Below are 24,440 nucleotides of genomic sequence, written 5' to 3' on the forward strand. Positions count from 1 at the left end.
GGGCACTTTTAATTAGCACAGCTCGCTAATTAAAGTGCCCCTTCTACACCTCCTGGAGCATGTGTAAAAATGCCCCTGATTTATTTTATTCCTCATCTCAGTATTCCATCTGTAAAATAAGTATATTGAAAGGACAGACTCCCAGTAACTTCAGTGGATTTTGCATCAGGTCTTGAGCCCTTAATTCATTGCTTGTTAGGTGCTTAGGTCTTAGTGAGAATCACAAAAAGAAAAGTTCCTTTACAGAGAAGATCCTCTAGTGCTCATCTTTAGGGTACTTTTGTATCAATGGAATGGCATAAAACTGTTCTAATAAGAATGAGTTCTGACACATGGCATTTATTTAAAAAAAAAAATCTCAAAGAACTAACTAAAACACAATCTTGAGAAAAGAGAAGGACTGTCAAATATTTATGCTGGGATATCTGTTGAAAGTAGATGGCACTTGAAGTGATAATCAGCATCTCTCACAGCATTTTACAAAGGTGGTCAGAAATATTACCCCCAATTAAAGATAAGGACACTGAAACACAAGGAAGTTAAATGAGTTGCCCAAAGTCATCAAACAGGACAACAACAGAACTAGTAAGAGAAATCAGGTCTCTTAAGGCCCTATTACACTGTCCACAAGGCCGTTTGTTGAACCCTCCTTAAAAAAAAGTTAAAATCTGTGCTCTATATGCTTAAATTTTAAAAGAAATGAAAGAAACTGTCTTCTTGCTGAAAAAACACAAGCAGAAAAAAAGTACTTATCAACTTAGAAGTCTGCTGTGTTGAGAAACTGATTGGAAAAAACCCCCTAGAGAGAGAGTCCCCAAGACACCCACATATTTCCCCCATGGCAATTACAGAGCTTTGCACATTTGTATACATACAGTTTAATATTTTAAAAAATTAGTCATTCCTTTGATCTAAAGACTGTGCAAGCATATATAGTTTAAGATGAAGTTTCCTTCCCTTCTGAAACACCAGTAGTCTATTTCTCCAGTTCACCTGCCAACTTAGTCACACTACTCACAATTCTGCTCCTTAGCACTTCCCTATCCTTGTCTGAAGTTCCACATTAAGTAAAATTCCAATTCTGGACTCACCAGAGATTATTTCATCTCTTCCTCTCTTTTCAATGGGACAGGCTGCTGCAGGAAAGATATAAAGCTTTCTCCTTTTCGCACTCCTCCTCTACCCATTTTCCAAGTACACACATGTACACACACATAAAGGAGGTGGTATGCAAGTGATTAAAGATTCCTGAGTAAACAAGCAGTAGCCACACTGGGTTCATCATGCACTTAAGCTCACTTAAACAGAGCACAATATACCAACTGATATTTTCTTGGTAAAACATATTTTTAAAACAGGGTTACCATACATCTGGGTTTTCCTGGACACGGCCTCTTTTTGGATCCTCTGATCTCCGTCTGGGCAGTTTTTTGAAATCTGAACCAATGTCCAGGATTTTGCTCCACTCTGCTGGTGGGAATGGGGGAGGGCAACTGGAGGTGGGGGCACCACGTGCTTCTGTGCAAACACACACACCCAAGCACATGGCCAGCACACACCTGATAGGTGGGTGAAAGCAATCCTGGCAGCTGCATCCAAGTAAGTGTATGGGGGAAGGGTTAGAGTGCCAGGGCTTGGGGAATGTCTGGGTGGGGGGAAATGTGAAGGGGATGGGTGTGTGAGGGGGATGGTTGTCTGCTGGCACTGGGGAATGATGTCTAGGCATGAGGGCTTCAGCACTGGAAGGGGTACCTGGGAGATGCTGCCAGGGAGGAAGAGGTGGGGGGAGGCATAGCCAGGCTACCTGGCATGGTGCAGGAGCCCCAGCCTGGGGCATGGGGTGCTAGAGACATCCCCTCCTCCTCTCTCTAGCCTGTGCCGGGGCCAGACTCGTTGTGCTGCCACCCACAGGAGCCAGAGCTGCCATAGCATTCCAGCATGATTGAGACGGGGGCAGCTGGAGGCCCCCTCCAACAAGGCTGGGGGGAACAAGGCGGTCGTGGGCTAGCAGTGAGAGGCACCAGCTTGGCCTGGGTTCGTGGGAGACTGTGAGCAGGGAGTGAGGGGCACCAGCAGGGCCAGGGGTCTGTGGATCAGGAGTGAGGGGCAGCAACAGGGACAGCAGGCTGCAGGTTGGGAGTGAGGTGTCCCCGCGACAAGTGTCCTCTTTTTTGGAACTGGAAATATGGTAACCCTACAAAAGTAAAAGAAAATATTTTTGAAAAGCTTACCTTAAGCTCCAGTCTAGTGGTATTTGCTTGACATCGGTAAGTTGCAAGGAGAAAGTTGCTGTTTGGCTGTGAACAATTCACAAAATAAATAATTTAGAATCAGATTTGTGAAAACGTTTCAAAATATAAGCAAACATACTGCATTTACTTGAATCTAAGATGAATCTACAATTTTCCAGGTATGGAATCTATTATTGGAAGGTTGTTTTAAATTTGTCCCCTCCATTGCTACAGCAGAAGAAGCAGTGTCTGTAGTAGTCAGGCAGCCCCCTTGCCCTCTGCCCCACCACTGCAGCCTTCCTGCCCCTCTGCCACCTGTACCCCTCCACCCTCCAGCTCCATACAATCTCTTCTCTCACCACAATCTCTTACCCTTTCCCCTCACTCCTTACAGTCTCTGCCTCTTTCTCCCCCTCCTCCTTACTGTCAGATGCTGCTTGGACTCTGTTCCCTCCTAGCTTATGGACCACAGCAAGTGGAAGTGCAGCCCTTGCTATGCCACAAAGCAGCAGCAATGCTGCTGACTGGCTGGGCAGGCGATAGAGTTTTCATGTACTATGTGCCTGGGAGGGAATCCAGCCCAAGCCAGAGCTGAGCTGCACCTGACAGTAAAGGGCAAGAAAGGAGTACAGTGGGGCAGAAACTGAAAAAGGCAAGTGGAGAGGGGAGCAGGACTCTGCTAGGGGTCTCACCCTGGTCCTGAACCAGGCTCAAGGCGGGAGTCAGAGCTGCAGCAGTCATGTGCCCCCTTCCCTGCTTTGTACATGAATATAAGATGAGGGTTTTTTCCTCCCATGCTGACTGGGGGCAGGGACAGACACCTCACTGTAGATTTGAGTAAATACAGTAGTAACAGTTTTTGCTATCTAACCAAAACTATCCCATAAAAGGTAAAACATAATGGATGGAATTTTGACTCCACTGGAGATGCTGAAAATTCCTATTAACTTCAAAGGTCCAAAACTCCACTATGTATTAAAAACTAGCTCTCAATAAAGCTCAATCTCCGCATTAAGGCTGAAAACTATATTCTGCAGAATTAGAAAAAAGAAAAGAAAAAAAAGAGTTGCCTGTTAGACCCCCTGGCAGATGTTACAATTAAATTGTTATTACCCTGTTAATCATGCCATAAATAGTAACCCTTCCACACATTCAAGGAGTTAATAGTGAGCAAAACAGTAAACCAACCAGCCACACAAGTATTTCACAAAAGACGTGTAACATTTTTGTGGCTGGTTTGCACCTTAAACTGTCTGTGTGGCAGGAAAATCACAGCTGGTTCAAGACTCTGCTGTAGTCCTAGCCTTGAGACCACACCAGTCTTGAGCTGGCCCCAGTGCAGTCCTAGGACTGAGACTGACAATCAGCTGATTGTTGGTCCCAGCCCTGGGACGACACCAAAGTCTGGCATTGGCTCCAGTGCTGGGACTGGCAATTAGCTGATATAACTGTCAGTCCCAGCCCCATCTGGAACATCTGATATCGTCCCAGGGCTGGCTGACTGTCAATCCCAGATCTAGAATTGCACTCAAGTCTTGAACTGGCCCAAATGAAATCCTAGGTTTGGGACCAACAATTGTCTGCCCCAGTCCTGTGACCATGTGGGAGCCTGGAATAAGCTTCAGTATGTTCCTAGGAGAAGGAATGAATATTCGAGGAGGAAACTAAGGCCATTGGCACACATTTATTTAATGGTAAGATGGGATTTGATCCCTAATTCTAACAATCATGTGTCCTGCCATGCATGTGTAGCATGGCAGAACACATTATTTTGGGATCAAAATATTTTGGGATCCCATTATTTTGGGATAAGCCATCAAATCCCAATGGTGTCATTGCTACCTGCTAGTGCAAGGGAAGTCCAGACTCCTGGGTTTCCCATGAACCAGCATACTGAAAGTGGCCTGCAGCCCAGCACCCAAGCCATTCCAGATTGGAACTGACAAATAGATGATTGTTGGTCCCAGTCCTGGGACCACATGGAAGTATCGAATGATAAGCTAAAATTATGCTAACTGCGCAAGGAAAAAAAAAGTCAAAATATGCTGTAGGCTAAAAGAGACATTAGCTAAAGTAATGATCACACAGAATGATTAAGAAGCTCAAAACAAGCATTAATTTATGTAAGCTTAAAGACAAACCTTTGATGTGCCAAATTTGTTACTAACAAACCTTAAATACTTAATAGACAGCTATGGGCAACCCCCCCCACTTCTTTAAAAGATCTTTACAATGCTAACTTAGTTTCTGGAATGATGTTAAATTAAATATATCTGTAAAAATAATGTATAGAGTCCAACATGTAATCTCTAAAACACAAAAGACTTTCATATCAGTACAATATTTTAAAACCTACTTTATGTGAAACTATATTGCTCTTTGGGTAATAAGTTTTCATAAATAAATTATTGTATATGGAATGCTTACTATTTTTATGCCTCTAGCAACAGTGAATTATCTTAACTTGCTCCCTCCCAATTTTATTCCAGTTCTTTCAGCCAACAAATAAGTATTTTAACTCCAAGCATTTTAAACTATGTATTTTTAATACATAGTGGGCATATCTACACATGCATTTACACTGGCTTAAATTTACTGCACAGTAAGCGGGAATAGGCCAGTGTCTACACGTGCAGGTGTTAAAGTGCATTAATGCTGTGTGTAGACTGACTTGGGACTAACTTTAGACTTACACCAACTTGATCATAAATTTGATATCTGCATCATGCAGGTATGAAATTTATACCTGATTAGTTACTGTGCAGTAACACACACGTTGACGCCATATGGCGCAGTAACGCCATGTGTGTAGACCGACTTGGGACTAACGTTAGACTAAGGTGTAGATGTGCCCGGTTGATAGTAGCTTTCATCAAGCAGTCTCTGTAGAAGTTATTCTTCCACTTACCTCAGAATCACAGCCACTAAAACTAACAACAGCGGAATTTTTATCCACATCCAGTAGGTCTATTGGGACATCACTCTGTGCAGAACATTAAGGGAAGGGCAAATAAAAAGCATAGTTTAACATATTTATCTTGCTTAATTGTACATAATTATGTTAGTGAAGAAAGGGCAATAATATTGTTTGATAAACTTAATTCAAGCAAAGTAAAAGATCAAATACATTTTTAGCATATTTGTTACATTTTAAGACTACGATAATTTGGATATCTTTAGCTCTAAGTCTGTCGTAAACATCCCAAACTAACCTTTCAACTGGTTTACACTAGAACAAAACTCCAATGTAATGTCCAATTCGTCAGTCTGCAACAAGATAGACATTACATTGGTTTCACCAATGCAGGCTCTACCTGAGGAAGTACTGAAAGATCCTGTGTATCAATCGATTGTTAAAAAAATAGATGTGTCCACCAAGAACCAATAGGAACGTGGGGGGGTTTTTTTGTTACCTGGACAGCTCACCTAAATTTCAGTTCTTCCTGGCTACCTTTTTATAAGACTTTTTCCCTGGATGTGCCCCAAAGCTAGTTATCTCAGCATCAACTTCTCTTCCGGCTACCAAAGACAACATTCATTTCAGCTGACATGATAAAAGGAATAATTAATTTTAAATGCTTATCTGTAACCACTAAATCAAGTGTCATCATTTATTAACTACTAAATCAAATCAAGTGTCATCATTCTTCAAAAATTACATATACTGAAGATTTATTGTACTGCAACATTCTACAGCTACATGGGTGCTACAGACTGTCATCACTTCACAACTCTATGTGAAGACCATGTTTTGTTGTGTTGTGTTTTGTTTGTTTTGTTAACTATTTTTTGCGTTTGCAACTCTTGAAATAAAAAAACTCTGGAACAAATCCATATGTCCCATACCAGCCTGCTGGTAACTGTTTAATACCTGAATCTTACTTGAATTCAAAATAATAGCTTTCCACTTGCTTAAAAAAATAATTTTGAATTTTAGCTGTTCTATTAGAAGCATGTGGAAAGTTAAATGCCAATATTTTTTTTCAATATTTTTTCCAATAAGTACAAACTGAAATTTTGCTTTATAACAACAAGATATCTATAAACCTGTATTATCAGCACTAAAGCCTTTAACATAAAAAGTCCTTAAAAACTGAACTTGGGGCATATAAAAAGTAAAACCTGATAAAAATCTTCTAGCATCAAAAAACACTAGCATTCTTGCTGAGGTTTAAAAGTTGTATTAAGATCTAAAAACATTTGATAAATAGACTCTCACCTGTATCAAAACATTATCAATAGCTGTCTGCACTTCTAAGATAAGGCTGTAGCTGGCATCATCCTTATTTAAGGTAAACTTGTCGTTCACACTAAATGCAGGTACTGCTGAAACAGCAGTACTGGACCGGGAAGACTGCTGGTATTTTTCACGTTCTTGCAGTACCTTTATCTGTAAATGTTCCAACTCACTCCTGGGAAAGAAAAACTGTCAGATGTAACCATAAATGTTTTGAGACAACTTTAAATACAAAATTCCTCTAGAAACTGGTTCTATTTTCCTGCAACCTTCATCTTTATTATCTTTTCTACTTAAAACAAAGTTTTATCTTTTTTAGGTAGTCCCCAACTCTTCTCCATTAGACTTCAGTATAATAGAAAAATAGGGCTGGAAGGGATCTCAGTAGATCATCTAGTTCAACTCCCTTTACAGGTCAGAATTATCCCTCTAAAACAAATGTTTGTCTATTCTGCAGTTAAAAAAAGCTTAAAAAACATAGATTTCACAGGTGATCAGTTACAGTGCTTAACTCATTTCATTGTTACAAAGATCTTTTGAATATCTAACCAAAATCTTCCCCATTTCAATTTAAGCCCATTATGTCTTGTCCTGTCTCCTATGGGCACAAACTACCATTGATCAATATCCTTTCTGTAAGTTATATGATGCAATATTTTTTTCATAACCTAACCTAGTAATGAAATATGAAAATATATGTTAGAAATCTGTCTTGCCAAAGTACAGTGATTTCTGGAGGAAGCAGGAAGACATTTTCCACCAAACATATAATGCGTTCCTGACATGAATTATCAGTGAAAACATAGACTGTAACTTCTCCACACCTTTGCAAGGAGGTAGTAGAATTAGAAAGGTAGAGAGAAGGGCAACAAAAATGATCAGGGTATGGAGCAGCTGCCATACCAGGAGACTAAAAAGGCTAGGACTCTTCATTTTGGAAAGCAGAAGGCTGAAGAGGGATATGATAGAATGTAAAGCTCATTACCACAGGAGATTGCAGAGGCAGACAGTACAGGCATACCTCGGAGATATTGCGGGTTCGGTTCCAGACCACTACAATAAACCGAATATCGCAATAAAGCGAGTCACACGAATTTTTTGTTTACACTATACTGTAAAGTTATGTTTACACTATACTGTAGTCTATTAAGTGTGCAATAGCATTATGTCTAAAAAAACAATGTACATACCTTAATTAAAAAATACTTTATTGCTAAAAAATGCGAAGTGAGCAAATGCTGTTGGAAAAATGGCGCCGATAGACTTGCTCGACGCAGGGTTGCCACAAACCTTCAATTTATATAAAATGCAATATCTGCGAAGCGCAATAAAGTGAAGCGCAATAAAACAAGGTATGCCTGTATAGCCAGGATCAAAAGAGGACTAGATAAATTCATGGAGGATCATGGATTTATGAAGATTAATGGTCCTACAGACCAGGGTGGATCAGGATGCATACACATCAGACCACATCCCTGAGCTGGCTCTAGAGCAACTCCACAAGCTGGTACAAAACAGTACCAGCAGATCTAGCACACAGGGCCATGTTAGCCAGTCTTCAGGGCTGCCTATAGATTCCAAAATTTAGCAGCAGGGGGAGCAGCAATTAACAGTGCCCCCAGTCTCAATCCACCAAATTTCTGGCCCAAAGGCCAGATGACCTGGGTCTCTTGGACAGGGTTGAGCGCTACTGCTCTAGATATACCCTGTTCACTTGCTCTCTCTCTAAAGCATCTATTTTGCTGCTGTCGGAGACAGAATATCAAGGCAGATGGACCACTGGTCTGACCCAGTACGACACTTATTGATTGACCAGATGATCTTCTGTTCTTTCTATAAGTACAAAACAAAATACGTAAAATAAAGCCTGCATTACTGGGAAAAAGAAAAAGACAACAAAAGAACATCCTCTGAAAATAAAAATAGAAGGGGACATCTCTAAGGAGTTTCTCACTGTTTTTTCCACCTCTTTAAAGTGGATCAAATTACTGATACAAGAAATCTGAAGGAAGATGCTGAGGTATTTTTCATGTGGGCCTTTACTTTTAGGAAGAGATTTATGAAAAGAAGAAAATAAAACTACTTTAATTACTCCTCAGAAAGGACAATGATGCAGAAGGTGGAGGATCAAAGAAAATCCAAGATGGTTTGAAAGGCAATATGGTCCAGAGGTTAGACCGCTAGACTATGAATCAGAACACGTAACTTCTAATTCCTGGTTAGAACACAAACTTCCCATATAACCATGGAAAAGGGACAGGCACATTAACTTGATTTGCTTTTATCTATTTTTATTGTAAAACGCTCATCAAGGAGGGCACGCTGTTGCTAGGTGTTTCCATACTCCAAGTATGGTGGGGCCCCAATCTTACTTTAGGTCAGTAGATAGTACCACAGTACTTATTTCATGCACAGTGCCCTCATGTAATGTATCCTGGAGCACATCAACATTTGAACTGTTTAAAATGACATTAAAAAACAAACAAACATTCCTGAGCCCCAATAGATTCATGTTAAAAGTGTAAGTTTAGCGAATGCAATGAAACCCACATTGGTTACCAGGGAACACTACACCAATAAGGGACAAATTCCATGCCCCTTTGTGTGCCTAAATGGCAGTTTTCTAGCCACATACCTCACCATTTTTGGTCTTGTCTCTGCCCTATGGAAAAGACGCACAGACTATGTTCAGCCAGTTACATTTATACATACTGGTCAGTGTAACTGAATGCAAGTCTGGAAAAAAGGATGAGGATCTTCCATGCCTTAGTCACAGACAGATTAAGGGCACTTGCCCAGAAAGTAGGAGACCTGGATTCTAGGGACGCCCTTGCACAAAGGGAGTTTGAACCTGTGTGTTTCTAACTTCCCAGCACAATGCTCTAATCACCACCCAACAGATTAAGCATTATCCTCACCTCTTTCCAGGGCTCCTTTTGAATCTGGGCCACTGCCCCTTGTGTTCACTAGGGAATTGGATAAAACAGATTGAGAATAGTGAAATAAAGAAGGTTCTTCCTTACTGGGAGCAAAGAGCCATGCTAGAACCCAAGGCCTGCTCCTTACCACTGTGGCAGATACGTCATTGAGCCACCCATCCTCTAGCTCAGGGGTAGGAAACATTTTTTGTCTGGAGTGCCAAAAAACACCATAATGCCTACCTCGGAAGGTGCTGGAGTGCCGGCATCGCAGAAAAACAAAATGAGGGCAAGGGGTACATGGCACGATGCCCTGCTTGTGCCCCTTGCCCCCCACCCAAAGCCTCTGCCTGCCAGCCCTGCTGCCCCTTGCTCCCCACCCAAAGCCCTTGGCCCTCAGCCCTGCTGCCCCTTGCCCCCCACCTAAAGCCTCTGCCCCCCAGCCCTGCTGCCCCCTGCCCCCCACCCAAAGCCCCTGCCCCCAGCCGTACTACCCCCCGCCCCCCACCCAAAGCCCCTGGCCCCCAGCCCTGCTGCCCTTTGCCCTGCACCCACAGCCTCTGCCCCTCAGCCCTACTACCCCTTGCCCTGGCTTTGGGTAGCTGATGGAGCCTGGGCTGCTCTGAGCAGGGCTTGCAGCATCCCAGCTGCCTGCTGGGAGCAGCTCACGACCCTGGCTGGCAACAGCTCCCCAGAGCTGGGGCTAGCTGCAGCTGGGAGGCTCCAAACAGCTGTGCTGGGCTCCAGCACTAGCTCTGCACCGGCGTGAGCAGGCACGCCTTGGTATGGGGCAGGGTCTGAGGCAGCACAGCCTTGCTGCCACTGCCCAGAGCCTGGGCTAGCTATAAACAGCTGTTCCAGGCTCATCACCTCCATGCCGGGAGCGTGCAAGAGACCAGGGCTGCACTGCCTCAGGCCCCACATCTACCGCCCGCTGAGGTGCGGGTGCACATGCTGGTATGGAGCTGGTGCCGGAGCCTGGAACAGCTGTTTGGAGCCTCCCGGCTACAGCCGGCCCTGGCTCTGGGGAGCTGCTACCAACTAGGATCCTGGGCTGCTCCCAGCAACCCGCTGGCATGCTGCAAGCTCTGCTCGGAGCAGCCTGGGCTCCGTCACTGGCAGCAGTTTCCCACAGCCAGGGCTGGCCTTGCGTGCCAAGCAAAATGGCCTTGCGTGCCAGGGGTTTCCAACCCCTGCTGTAGCTTGTTTTCTTCTTCTGGGCCTCACATTTCCCTCTGCTGCCCAGTGGCCAGCTTCAAAAGGAGTGCTGGAGAAGGGACTGAATAATGCCCGACCTGTGGCAGTTAAAGCACTGTGCTTGGCAAGGAGGGCCTAGTGCCCAAGTACTATGCATCCTAAACAATCGTCTAGCCACTCTGTTTTTAGGGCTAAAAATAAAGTAAGAGGATACTCCCACTCTGGCATTTAATATTGGTTAGTCATGAGTTTTTGGCCAACTATGTTACTGTGACTTGGGTGCACTTATACATTCTGAATGGGCACATGTAAGTAGCTGTACAGCTCCCCTACTATTGCGCAGCCAACTTAGCAGGTACATGCTTGTAACAGGAGTGCCGCTTTCGAAGCCCCGCTGGGCGTGAGGCTCTGGTCTCCTGTAGTGGGCCGACTGCCCGCCTAATCTCTCCTGCCACGTCTTGATCTTGCTCATAATTGATGAAAGATTTGAAGTAGCGGGAAGCTGCCCAATCTTATGTGCCCCGATGACAGGGGGTGCCGTCTGCAGCTCCTTTCCTGCCCCTACACCGCAGCCCAAGCCTCGCAGATGGTGCTGGTATGTCCTTGCTAGGGCCATAGTATCAAGTCCCGGCCCTTTGCTTGCCTTCGGGGTTTCTCGATGCCCCTTCTCACTCTCAGGCCCCTCACTGCCCCCTCGTTCTGCTCCTCACCGCCCCTCACCACTGGGGCTCTTCGCTGCCTCTTAATTCAGGGGTTCCTCACACCCCCTCATCGGGCTCTTCGCGGCCCCCTAACTCCGGGTTTCCTCGCGCCCCCTAGTTGGGGCTCTCCGCTGCCTCCCTAACTCAGGGCTGAGCCAACGTGCCCCCCCCCCCGAACAAAGCTGTGCCCTCTTTGGCACCATTCGCTGTGCCCTCTAAGCACCAGGAACCCCCAGATTACTGAGGAGCTCCCGTGATGCCTCCTCGCACCCCTACAGCCTCACCTGGTCCTCCGGTGTAACGATAACAAAACATGAGCCAAGCAGCTGCAAAACAAGCAAAAAGCCCACTGGCTTATAACATAAACTACACACAACGCTGGCTCTCATCAATACCTTTCTCAGGGGTTCTCTCCCTCCCCTCGCATCATTGCAGCGGCCCAACTGCCACTGTAAGCTCTGCTGCTCAGCTCTCCGCCACAGAGCTCCTGCTCCTGCAGTGGCCAGAGGGGAACTGAACTCCTGGCCTTCTGCCTGGGCTTAAGAAGGGCTAAGCTCTGCCCCTTCCTGGCTCCAGGCTTCCCCGGTCACCCTAGCAACCGGCACCTGCACGGTCTTAGAGACTGGCAGTTGTGCTTCCCCTTTTCCGCCAGTAGGGGCCTCTCCTGAGCCTTTTCTTCTCTCAGTCACAGGACACCTGAGAGCCCTGCGACAATGCTACATGTGCATATTCACTTGACAGGGGAAACAGAACTGCTACCAATATGCAAGTGTCAAACATACCACTTCCCTGGTTAGAAAGCTGCCAGTTTGACAAATAATGGGAAACAAAACCCAGCCCCAAGCTTAGATTTGCCACAAGACCCATGAACTTTATGATCCAACAGTAGAAATACCCTTCTTTGGAATCAAGAATCTCTCAGCATGTCTACACCAGAAGTTTACTGCAGAGTTGACTAATTAGCTCCACATAAATGTTGCATGTCTACGTATGCACCCATTTGGTTGGAGTAAACTAATTAACTCCACAGCAGAATAATACTTGCATTTAATTGCTTTGCATTATTTGCACATGTAGATGCACCCTCTGGGTATTAGTGGAGTAATACCTCACAGAAATTTCAAATGCCAATCAAATGGATGCTACAGGTGAAATCGCAGAGCTCAGCACTGTGAACAGTTCAGCCTTCCACTCTCTTCTCCATTGACTGAGGTGAAGGGGGCTTTATTGGGACTTTGTCAGATGATCTCATGCATGACTCAATGCAGATGTCCAGTTTAGCCAACCCAAACACAAGGGACCTATAGGATCCAAAGAAGACAACTGTACTGTGGTCTGGTTGGGTCCAATGGCAAGTTCCTTGAGAATCCTTTCTACACTACACAGACTCTTGAAGCTGCTGAAACAAGTAGATGCCTTCCCTGCCTTAAAATGCCACTGTAATAATTGTTTATGAAGTATCTTTCATAAGAACAACCCCTTCTAGGGTAGAACTTTGCAAGAAGCAAAGAAATGATCACATTGATCAGAGCGGAAAAGAATAAGATAACTGACGCCAGCCAGAATGGCTTCTTGCAGAACAGGTCTAAAGGAAAGCCTGTCCTTCTGGTTCCTTTTTGGAGAAAGATTTATAGGTATCAAAGTCTTTAGCTGAGTGTACCTCCACCAGGGATGAAAGCATTTGTGCACATTTGAAGCAAAGAATGCATTAGGGAAAAGAGGAATACGTTTAAAAAAAAAAAAATCAAGGTTTTAAAATGGATCTGATATCTTGAAAAAGCCCCCAGGGGGGCCAAAAAATAAAAATGTTTTGAAAAAAAAATCCAACTGAACTTCCAAGCTTCAATAATTTTAGGAGAGGCTTACAATTCTTCCCACTCATAGACTGATGAACTCAAGTGAGGTAGAACATAATCCAACACTGCTCTCAATACTTTGGAGATATGTGGTTAAGCCACAGTCCCTAAAATAGCAAATCAAAGAAAAGAGAGAGAGACTCACTACAAAAGAAGACTGACAGAGGTATAAGAGAAACTAACATACTTGCACACAACAGGTGCATCCAGATGAGGATGCATGTGTGGCACTGTGGACCTATCTGTGGTACCACAAACTGCATGCTTCACACATGCATGCTTTCACCATGCTGCTAATTTGTAGCATGACAGGGTTTTTTTACACCAGAAAATCCCGGTGTCAAAAAAGTCCATACCAGAAAAAAGCGGGGCAGCACGTGGCAGCAGTGTGTGCTGCCCAAAACTGGATGCCAGGTAAGGAAACTGGAAGCCTCCACGATGTCAGGTAAGGCTACTAGGGTTAGCCCAGGTGCTGGCTCCAGTCTCCCCTACCTCATCCAAAGCATTTTTCTCTGTGCTAGCCCCACGTGCAGGTGTATTTGCCAGGGTAAAAAGCAGTAGCATTTATGCCACTTTTAAATATGCTGCGTATTTATGCCACTTCTTTTCCTGCGGCAACTGCTCACTCCTGCTTGTGGGGACATGGCCAACATATTTATAATTTCATACTTTTTGTACTTTTGATAATTTCAGATGTTGCACTAAATATAATTTGAAAGTTGATTTCCAGAGGATGATTTCCCCTAGTTAATGTATATTAGTTTATCCTGGATCTCTTTTACTATTTTCTTTTTAATTAAATTACCTTAAGGATGAAATCTTGTTCTGCATTTCTTGACTTATCTTTAGTTCTTCACCAGATCCACCTTCCCTATGGACAGGCTCTGTAGTCAATCCTGTTACCCATCCTGAGCAAAAAATATACAAAGATATTATGTTAGAAGTCATGAGTGAACCACATAGCCATAGTGCTACAGAACAGTCCACTACACAGGTCACTGGATACAGTAAAGACCTTGGTTTTACTCTTGTTTCTGCTGAACTATAACAACAGGTATTTATTTTCATGGCAAACCATCTCCCCCTGTGTAAACAGAGAACAATGGTATCTATCCTTCATTATACAGCACTTTGAGAGCCCCAACTGAAGAGGGATACAAACACATTTATCAGCAGCTAACGTTTTTCTTCTGATACAAGTACCTATACCACCATGGATAGGCTGGCTTTAGTGACCATAATGCAATAAAGGTGATATATGATACATATACTCTGCCCTTATACTCCGCAATGCATTTTGGGTTCAATATTTCTCTTAAGTCAGCAGTGTTTTTCTGATAGATGAAGACAGGTCCCACAGTCCTTCAATCATGCCTGAAATGAATACACAAGAGGCACACTTATATTTTATGTGCCTGCATAGATCTGCCATTGAGTCAACATTAAATGGCAGGTTTTTGACTATTAGGTTTAAAAGTAAGGTTTCAGGGCTATTTTTTAGCCTCTACAGTAACCTAGAAAGCAGCCTTTTAATGTCTGGAACCCTAGTAACCAGAACACAGACCACTTTTGCTATCATTTCTCATTCATAAACGAAGCAGTGCTACCAGGAGCCAACTGACATCAAAAGGAGATGTTTTCATTAAGAGAAATCTTGTGTACTTAGAAAAAATTGTTTTAGTGAGCTCTAGAACACTAAGAAGCCAAAAAGAACAAAAAAAGTAAGTGCCAGAGATCTAGCAAGATTCATCACTATGAGAGAGAGACTCTATTTAGAGTGACAAGAAAACAAAATAAAAGGAATATAACAATCATCAATATTTATAATATCAATGTAACTGAATTTTAATCAATTTCACCAAGTATAAAACTTTTCATGCTTGGCACAATCATCACTGGGGTATACATCTACCTATAGCATACAGTAAGCAGCTGCTTTGTTACCCTTCAAAAAAATGTAGACTCAAAAAATCATACGGTTTCAATGAACTTTAAATGAATTGAAAAAAAATTCCAATGCTTAAGGATTTTAAAAGATATATTTGTACCAGAAAGTCCTTTTTGTAACAAGGATAGATAATTTAAAAAAAAATTGTCTCTATTAACACAGCATACTTAAAACACTATAATGTTCTAAAACTCTGTAAGCATTTAGTAGATGTCTTACCAGAATATGTGGATGCTAATATTTCATCATACCCATCTTTCCCTACACAGCCACCCTGGATTGATGTGATACTTTCGGACAATGCCTACAAATAAATCACACAAACACTCTATAAATATGGTACTTTAGAAGGAGCTTACATGCTTGTTTTCAATTTGCACTGTTGGAGGTCTATTTGGATTCACAGCAATTCACAGATACAAAAATAATGACCCATCCCACTGTTTCCCCTACAACACTGTCACCATTGCTTTTCCCACCATCCAGCCACCACACAGGCAAAGCTTCCTTTCCCCACCCCACCACTGAAATGACACCGAAGCTCCCCATCCACCCCAACTCCACTGGCTGGATATAATGGCTGTGGCCAAGATGTGGCCTGTGTGCCATAGGTTGCTGACTCCTTACTGTAATTTGGAAAAGGTAGGTAACTGTTTTTTTCCCAAACAATCTAATTCATCAAAGAGTAATTAGCAGAATGTGTTGGAAGGCAGAAGTTGTAATTATTAATTAAATCAACCATTTTAATAATTAGAACAAATATGGCTATATCCAAGTAGCACTCAATGCAAGGGTTCATTAGTTTAATTAGCTAGGAACCTCATGGATTTTCAATATTTGGGTTATTTTTTTTTAACTAGAATTAGCAACACCTTCTTAAACTATAAAAAGGGAAAAAAATTTCAAAAATATACTTTTAGCATTTCAATCAGTTTTGAAAGAGAATGGTCAGTTATGCTTTCTGGTTCTGTTATAATAGTTTACTACTGTTTTCAGCCACACAGAAACGCATCACATTTTAAAATATAAAGTGAAAGACTTTTGCAGTAACTTTAGATTTTGTAAAACCTTCACCTTATTTGTTACTGCTACTTTAAGCCCATCTAAAATTAAAATGAAGCACAGATTTAACAAAGCACATAAGAACGTAATTATCCCATGTAGACTGAATGGATATTTACTCATTTTCAAAGACTGAAAGATAACGTGAAAGGAGTATATGGTGCAAATATGCATCAAATGTGTACAACTAATTTATAGTCATAAATAAAAAGAAGAAAATAAACTATAAATTATTTCTTTTCTAATTTAAAGCAAAGGATGTATTTTACATTGTAAGAAAAGGACAATGTTCTGTAATGAACTTACATGATCATAATGAAGGACAGGATCATTTGTACTGTCAAAATTATATACTTCTAAAATACCATCATCTCGGCCGATAAGTAATTCTTTAACTCCGTCTCCTACAATGTCAAAGCTATCTATACACAAGATACCTAAGACAACAGAAAATAGGACATCCTCTGAAGATCAAACAGCTAACTATTCATTTTTTATCAGTTTTATTTCAATTAATGATTTGGGACCTTGGGAGTGGGGAGCAAAAAAAATATCGGTCCATGGGGGGGAACCCACACACATGGTGCTTTAATGGCTTAGCTTACATTGACATAATTCTTGGTTAGCCAGGGTTAGTTAAGGTTTTACTAATGCCATTTCTGGCTTTTAAAAAAGGCGACATGCTTTCTCCTTTGTTTATAAGAAATTGGAATGTGCTGAGCACATAAAGATAGTGCAGACAAGAGAAGAATAAAAAAGGCACTTAATATAAAATTACTAAAAAGAACCAACACAAATCCTGACATTCAGGTCTCTTTGAAGCATCTCAGATGTTGCCAGCTACAGTCCCTAGTAAGATGTGAAAAAACGAAGCCATAGTACAAAGTTATATAAAGATACATTTTAAGAGACAAAGTGTAAAATTAGGTTGCAATGAGGTGACTAGATGAGATCAAGATTCTGTTTTTCTGTCTTTCCTTATTCCAAAGGTACAACTGGTGGAGAGTTCTGTAAGAATTCTAACCCTAAAAGGAAATAAACATACTATAAAGCAGATTTTCTGGCCATTTAAAAAACAGCAGCATACAGTTTCAAAAAGAGCTTTGTTCAGTTCTCAGATTGAAATTATAGACAATGTAAAAATCAATAACAAATATCAATATTACAGAGACAGCAATAATCTCTGCTTCGAGAAGAATTCACATCACTGCTCCTTCTGAGAAATATGATTTATGTTAGCATTAATAAGTAGAGCCACTATTATTAGAAATAAACATTTTATATATATAACGTTTATTCATGAAAATCACCGAACAATATTTAATAACAACAGAAATACATTAAAGAACTGAAAATAACCTGTACCAGGTAACCAAGAGAAGAAAAGGAAGACAATAACTAGCTTCTTTAGAAGCAGCTCAAGAGCAAGAAACTGAAACTCACTCATGTTACCCTAATTATACCAGCAAAGTTTACATCTCTTCAAAATGTCTGTAAGTATAATGAGTTTTACTGATTATTTCATAAACCTTAGTTATAGTGAAATGCCAAATATGTGAAGAGATTATTGTGACACACCTCCTCTCTTCTTGTCATTCCTGATTTCCCATTTATGAACTGGAGATGAATGAGAAAACTGAATAAGACCAAGTTTGCCATCAGATGTTCCAAACAAAACTTCTTCTCCAGAATCACCTAAGAACACAAATTAAAACTTTGAACCAGTGCATTATGTTTATCAGGTATTGAACAAACCACCCAGAATAAGCACTTTCAAATATTTGCTTTAATGTTTTACCTCAGAACTCTCTGCATTTTGTGAATCTGAATATTTTGTAAAGGTATCAAACTTCAAAGTAAAACAAAAAATACCCCTGATAATCAGAACAGGACTCTTAGAAAACAGGTTCAGAACGACTGCTGTTTCTATGATTTGTTCAAGCCTGATGTTCTTCTGTACATACCTCACCAACCAAACTTCAGTAGTCATTTGTATAAAAAGAGTGAGACAGGAACATATAATACAATTAAAGTTTAAGTAGAGCTTTCAGATTCTGAAAGGACTATCAAAAGAAATCCCCTCCATCCTTAAAATAAGCTATGTCTATATCAAAGGAAAAAAAAACCAAACCAAACCAAAACAAATAAATACATTAGAATCACTACTTCATCTCACTGGATCAGAATGCAAAATTCTGCTTCTGTTGAAGGGGGATTTAAAATGGAAACTATTGCTTTCCCTCCCATTCACAATGCTGCTTTCAAATGGTCCAACTAGAAAAAAACCTACATGTACCACACACTTGAATATGAGGTTGAATGTATGGCCTTAATTTATTTTTGACCTACAGTGCTCAATTCAATTGGAGGCATCAGCAAAAGTACTGAGTAGACATTTTTTAAATTTACAAAATTTAAACTAGTTTTGATCCTCCCTCCATATTCCCAGCTTAACAGAAGCCCTTATCAACCCTCTGATCCACCAAATGATAGCTAATGAAACAGCATTTTGTTGAACTATTATGGCATCCGTTTATCAGCGAGTGATAGTTGATACTGCAGCTATTCTACTGACTGGTGGTGTATTTTCTCTTGTTAGACTTGAGGGTCCTCCGACAGTGGTCACAGGTATACGTAGTGCTAGGGGCTCATGTACTGACAGGCTGTTTCCTTTGGTCACATTTTGGTTGTAATTCAAGTGACCATTTCTCATCATGATGTTGGACTACATGATTGAGAAGGGAGTGCCACTTTGTCCTGTCTCCTACTAAGGCCTCCCAAAGATTTGGGTTGATTCCAAAAACCTTCATGTCCTGCTTGCAGATGTCTTTGAGGAACAATTTCAGGCTTTACTAAAATATAGTGTTTCAAAAAACAAATGTAGTGTGGCAGAAAACAAACAAAAAATGCTTCAAGAAATGAATTCCAAGACCACCCAAAAACATGAGGCCCTGATTCTCATTTGCATAGTAAAATCTCTTCATATTTCATTAATAAAGTGGCCTTAGAGGGAGTGTAAATGAAATTTCCATTCACTTTACAATCCGCTTTAACATTGCCAGACTAGTGTAAAGCGGCTATGGTATAACTGAGCACCAGAACTAGAGAAAGAAAGATGTGGAAGAAACTAACAACCCTCTGGCTCCATATTTTCTATAGGTGTCACCAAAGAATGCATATGAGACTGCTATATACTTCTGGGTACAACGTCCAACTTTAAATCTTCTTACTATTGCCTAAAGTGGAAAAATGCTGTATCCCAATACCTCTAGCAATAATTAATGCTTGAAAAAGCATTATGAAAAATGTCTGTATGAAAAAGAAAGCTTGTACATAACGGAACTCTAACAAAGGATTTCTAATTTCCCTTTACCTGAAGTTCTTTGACCAGAACTTTACTTTTTACAGATTTTTCCTTTTGTTTTGTTTATTAAACTGAACATCAAAATAAACAACAGATGACCAAATAATGATAAAAATACACATCTTTTTACTTTTTGGCACATGGAGTATTTATCATGTCTCAGAACTATATGAAAGCTGGTGCCTGACAGATGTTTAACAATTTCTACATTTTTGTACAATTCCTTTGTACAATCCCACATCCTGTACTAATTAGAAATGCTCTGACATAACATAGTCACATTCCTATCAAAACTTACATAATTTTATGTAATTGTATTTATAATGACTATTAATGGATAGATTTCATGAACAATTTCATGACATGTACATTAAAAGACATATTTACCACCATTTCCTTTGTTTAAGGCAAGAACACTCGGTGGTCCAGGAACTTCTACTTCATATAACAAATCAGACCCCTAAAGACAGAAATAAATTACTTTTTTAAAATATAACTTTATTTCTAATAAGCACTTTTGATCATAGATAAATATATGCTGTGTTACATATATGGTTACACTTCAAGTACAAAAATACTGTAAGTTTGTGTGGGGAACCTTTCAAAACTGCCAAAGAATGAGATTTGTATAAGTGGAGAATAGAACTTACTAAAAAGGGAGTAGTAAATATAAGGTTTAAATTATACTGTTAGTGCTTTTTTACTCATGTTTCTGGTAACATAAATCAGAAAATTCATGCAACCATAATATGTAAAGAATGTCATTCAATAAATAATGTTATTACCTGGCTACTCATGTCTATAGATGTTTGATTCGAATATGTATTAAAAGAAACAGGCTCAGGCTCTGAACCTGAAAACACAGGTTATATTTTTATTCATGTGAACAGCCCTTTTGAAACTAATGGGACTACTCAAGTGCTTGAAGTTAACTATATGGGAAAATGTACAATCAGGGTCTGAGCAAATATAATCATATATACATATGTATATTTAAAGTGAAAGTTCACTACTCCTTTCTTCAGTAAGGTCTACAAAGACTATAATTACCATAAAAACAGTACTCCCTCTTTTCTGCTCAGCAGATTTAATGGAAATAAAAGGAATCTATTTTATTAAAAGATGCATAGCAGAATATTTATAGTGATGGTCATTTTAATGACCCAGCTATTCACAAGGGTTCTTGTAATCAATAGGGAGAATAAGTTTTTGTGGTATTAATACTCATAATAACAACAAGAAAGTGTTTTTAACCTGTAAAACTCGAAGGACTCTATCCTGACAGGCCAATATTGGTGTTATGCAATTGAGCTTTTCTACTGGAAGACAGAGAATATCATTGATTTTATCGCCTGATAGGTAGTAGTGCTGGTCCTTGCAGTCACAGTAATGGTTATAGATATAGCTTGCACAAAGAAAAAGGTCTGCTCCTGATATATGCCTGAGAAAAAGAAAAAAAAATGTATTTTGTCAATGTTTTCTGTAATATTCTCTTAGGTCCCATTATATAGAAAGTGCAAAATTACACATGTGCATACAGTTTGCCTCTTCAGGACCTCAGTAAGCAAAAATAAGCAACTAGCCTATTTAAATGCTGAGACTTATTTTCAACAAGCTATAAAACCATGATTTCTCTGTGTTTTTATGGTTTACCATCTGTCTCTGCATATGTCTGCTAGTAACTCCTTTAAGAGACTAATAAACACCCTGCAGAAAATTGTATTAAAGACAAAACCAAAACTAGTTTTTTAATTCTTTTGATTAAAATTTAGTTCAGACAAGCTTTCCCTGGAGCATTTTAGAGCAGTATCAAGGGAAAAAAAATCAGAAGTTATCTCCATGCTGGACTTAACAGAAGTACTAAAGGCTTTTTTAAATTAATTATTTTTTTTTAAAAGGACAGTAGATTTACTAAGGATATATTTGACTAAATTTAACAGACATCCCTATGCCAGCCACAGTAGGGTCAGCCTGAGGCCTGTGGCAGCTCTGATCTGACGGCCCAATACAAATATGGTTTGGTGCCCTAATGTCAAGAAAAACAGCTGCAGGAATATAGCAACATGGCTGCTTGCAGATGTTAAAAAAAAAGCGGTGCTTTAAACTTGGCATGTCCCTGCATCGAGCCCAGAACACACCCAGAAGAGGCAGTTCCTTAGTGGGACCCAGGTCACCCAACATGTGTATAGATTGAGTGCTTTAGTGGGGTCTTTTTGGTTTTTTTTTTCAACAGCTGATTGAATTGACTTTAGCTAAAAGTGCCAAAGTGATCTATATAGAAGCGGCAGAGCTGGGCTGAAATAATGCACTGCTTTTTCTGGTAAAGCTGAGGTTTTTTGTTTTGTTTTTTTTTTTAACGGCTGTAAGCAGCCTATATGCCTGAAGGCTTCGTGAATTCCAGTATTTTAATCTGTACACCAGAACTGTCTGAATAATAAAGTTACTCATTTCTTTACTTACTGCCACCTTGTGGCTCTTACTTGGAACTCATCTAATTTTCATTTGGACATAAACATTTCTATCAACTTTCATACAGTAGAGAAACTCCAATTTTCCTTTCTATTCACATCTTGGATAGCTACTTTCTCTTGATTAGAAGTTTTCAAAGTTGGCCCTCTTCTGGACTTATAGTTAAATTATACTTGAACGCCATTTAAACATGGTTAATGGGAGGAGAATTTACAGAAAAGAAAATAGCCAAATTAACTAAAAGATCATTTTACACCAGAGATGTCAAAGATACTGTGAAGCCCTATTATAAGGCCCAATAATGCTGTTTGTGGGATTTGGACTGGATCCCCATGCTACACAAATATGAATATGTTAAAAATTAACACTTTAATAGTAACTACTTTTAAAAACTGTTTTTCCTTCCTTGAAATGGCCATCCTTTACCATACTTTGAAGAAAAAAAAATATGAAAAAACTCAGGTTTTTTTAAATTGGACTGTTACGCCTTTGGACATTGTTGTGCACATCCTCTTACATCAATTACTCTGATTTCTTAAGTGAATTCAACTAATACCTAACAACTGTTTGGAAAAGGATTCACACCTGTACTCACTCACTACTGAGACCTTTAAGGGCCAAAATCTTTTAGAATTCTGTCCAAGAGTTCTGTGGAGATGCTACCTATTTGACTTCAGAAGGAAAGATAAAATGACACTTTAATTGGGAGAAAAAAAGAATGGATAGCAATATATGGTGAAAAAAACGCAAAAATAATTTCCTGAACATAACAGTATACAGGACTTAACAGGATATACTTAATCTAAATGGCCACTTTGTTTTACCTACCAGCAAATCAATGTGTTAGGTCAGAGTCATCCAACTTCTTGGCTTCTGGGAGCCACATGCCACATAGGCCCCAGACTAGTGGTTCACACACCACATGGGCAGTGCCCCCACCTCCACTGTGCAGAGCCTCACCTCACCCCTGGCTGAGTGAACTGTGCAGGCAGCTCTCCCCTCTACTGCCGCATGCAGTACAGACAACCTGACTCTTGCCCTTGCCACTTGCCCAGCATGAGTAGCACGGCTCTCTCCTGTTGCATGCACAGTATAGACAGCCGGGTCCCCCACTGAGTACCATGTGGGCAGCTTCCCCCTCTGCCACTTATGTGCAGCACAGGCACTCCAACCCTATCCCACTGTGCTGCTCCACCTCCAAGAGTGGGAGCAGGAAGTGGAAGCCAGGGAGGTGGGGGAGAGAAGTGAGGGAGCTTAGAGACCCCAGCCACCACTGCATCAAAAGCAATAATGGGAGCAATGGCCAGACAGGAACCCATGGGCCACGTTAGTCCCTCACCCCTGAGGCTCCACGTGGCCTGTGAGCTACCAGATGGACAGCCCTGTGATAGGTAATGGCAACTATGAAAGGACTGTCTAACAAACTACTTTTGCTATCATATATATATATACATATATATATATATTTATTTTTTTAAACAAAAAAATACTGCACATACATAGCTTTGATGTTTTCCGTGAGGTTAGTTTCAAATGAAAGGAACTGCTTCCCTCTCTTTGTGAAACCTCTAACCTCTGCTCCTGCAGCCACAAAAATTTTCTCCTGCGGTGTATTAAGAGCTCCTCCCAGCTCCAACCTTGTGATCCTTTGCCCTGGTAATGTCTTGAACACTGGCTATGAAAGTCAATAAGGAAAGTGATATTTAAGTACCTAAATATTGCATTTACAATCTTCTTTTAATACAGAAGACACCAAATCCACTTCAGGACACTAAGCATCATTCCAGTGATTTCCATAACATGCACCTGGTTAAATCTTATTATTAATCTCATGTCTCCATAATATCAAAGAAGATATCAGTCTTTCATAAATTAACTTTATTTTCTGAAAAGATTACATAAAGAAGATATGAGAGTTAACTACTATTTATCCATATAGTATGTGCAGTACAATCAGTAGCAGTGCAACTTCCTAATAGTACTCCATTAAAATACTATGATCTTATTCTAGGGGAATGACCTCTAGTAATGAGAAATCTTTCTTTCCATGGCTGTAGAATTCTTATCAATTAGCCAGAAGGTCAACCAGGATACATGTCATTATAGTTGTTTAAGTAAGCTGGATACCTGTACACAAATCTAAGGCTTCTGAAATGTAATTAGCTTACACAAGTCACTTACATATTAAATGTCACTTTAAGTCACAACGTGTATTCTGAGATAAAACCACTAACATAGAATGTTCAGCTTTGTATCTTAATGTATCTTCATTACCTTTCTCTTCTCCTAAACCCCAGCTGGCTTTTAATTTCTATTATGTACAGTATTCATAGTTTCATAGTTGGTAGGGTCAGAAGGGACCTAACCAGATCATCTAGTCGGAACCCCTGCCATGGGCAGGAAAGGATGCTGGGGTCAAATGACCCCAGCTAGGTGGCTGTCTAGCCTCCTTTTGAA

At 40.5% G+C, this 24,440-nt stretch overlaps 1 protein-coding gene across 4 annotated transcripts in view; it reads right to left on the reverse strand.

Moving 5' to 3' along the window:
• Positions 1-24,440, reverse strand: part of BBS7 (Bardet-Biedl syndrome 7) — a 51,832-nt gene that overhangs the window by 23,342 nt on the left and 4,050 nt on the right. For all 4 annotated transcript variants that reach the window (XM_090036578.1, XM_090036579.1, XM_090036580.1 and 1 more), the window contains exons 4-13: positions 23,483-23,658; positions 20,769-20,955; positions 19,902-19,974; positions 17,729-17,845; positions 16,457-16,587; positions 15,308-15,392; positions 13,946-14,048; positions 6,451-6,643; positions 5,140-5,214; positions 2,232-2,297 (exon numbers count right to left, since the gene is read on the reverse strand). In XM_090036578.1, coding sequence (XP_089892704.1) covers positions 2,232-2,297; positions 5,140-5,214; positions 6,451-6,643; positions 13,946-14,048; positions 15,308-15,392; positions 16,457-16,587; positions 17,729-17,845; positions 19,902-19,974; positions 20,769-20,955; positions 23,483-23,658 — 1,206 coding nt within the window. The remainder of the gene's footprint in view (positions 1-2,231; positions 2,298-5,139; positions 5,215-6,450; positions 6,644-13,945; positions 14,049-15,307; positions 15,393-16,456; positions 16,588-17,728; positions 17,846-19,901; positions 19,975-20,768; positions 20,956-23,482; positions 23,659-24,440) is intronic.

The sequence above is a fragment of the Crocodylus siamensis genome, chromosome 2 (assembly GCF_052110815.1).
Source record: "Crocodylus siamensis isolate JL-2025a chromosome 2, ASM5211081v1, whole genome shotgun sequence".
Classification (NCBI taxonomy): Eukaryota; Metazoa; Chordata; order Crocodylia; family Crocodylidae; genus Crocodylus; species Crocodylus siamensis.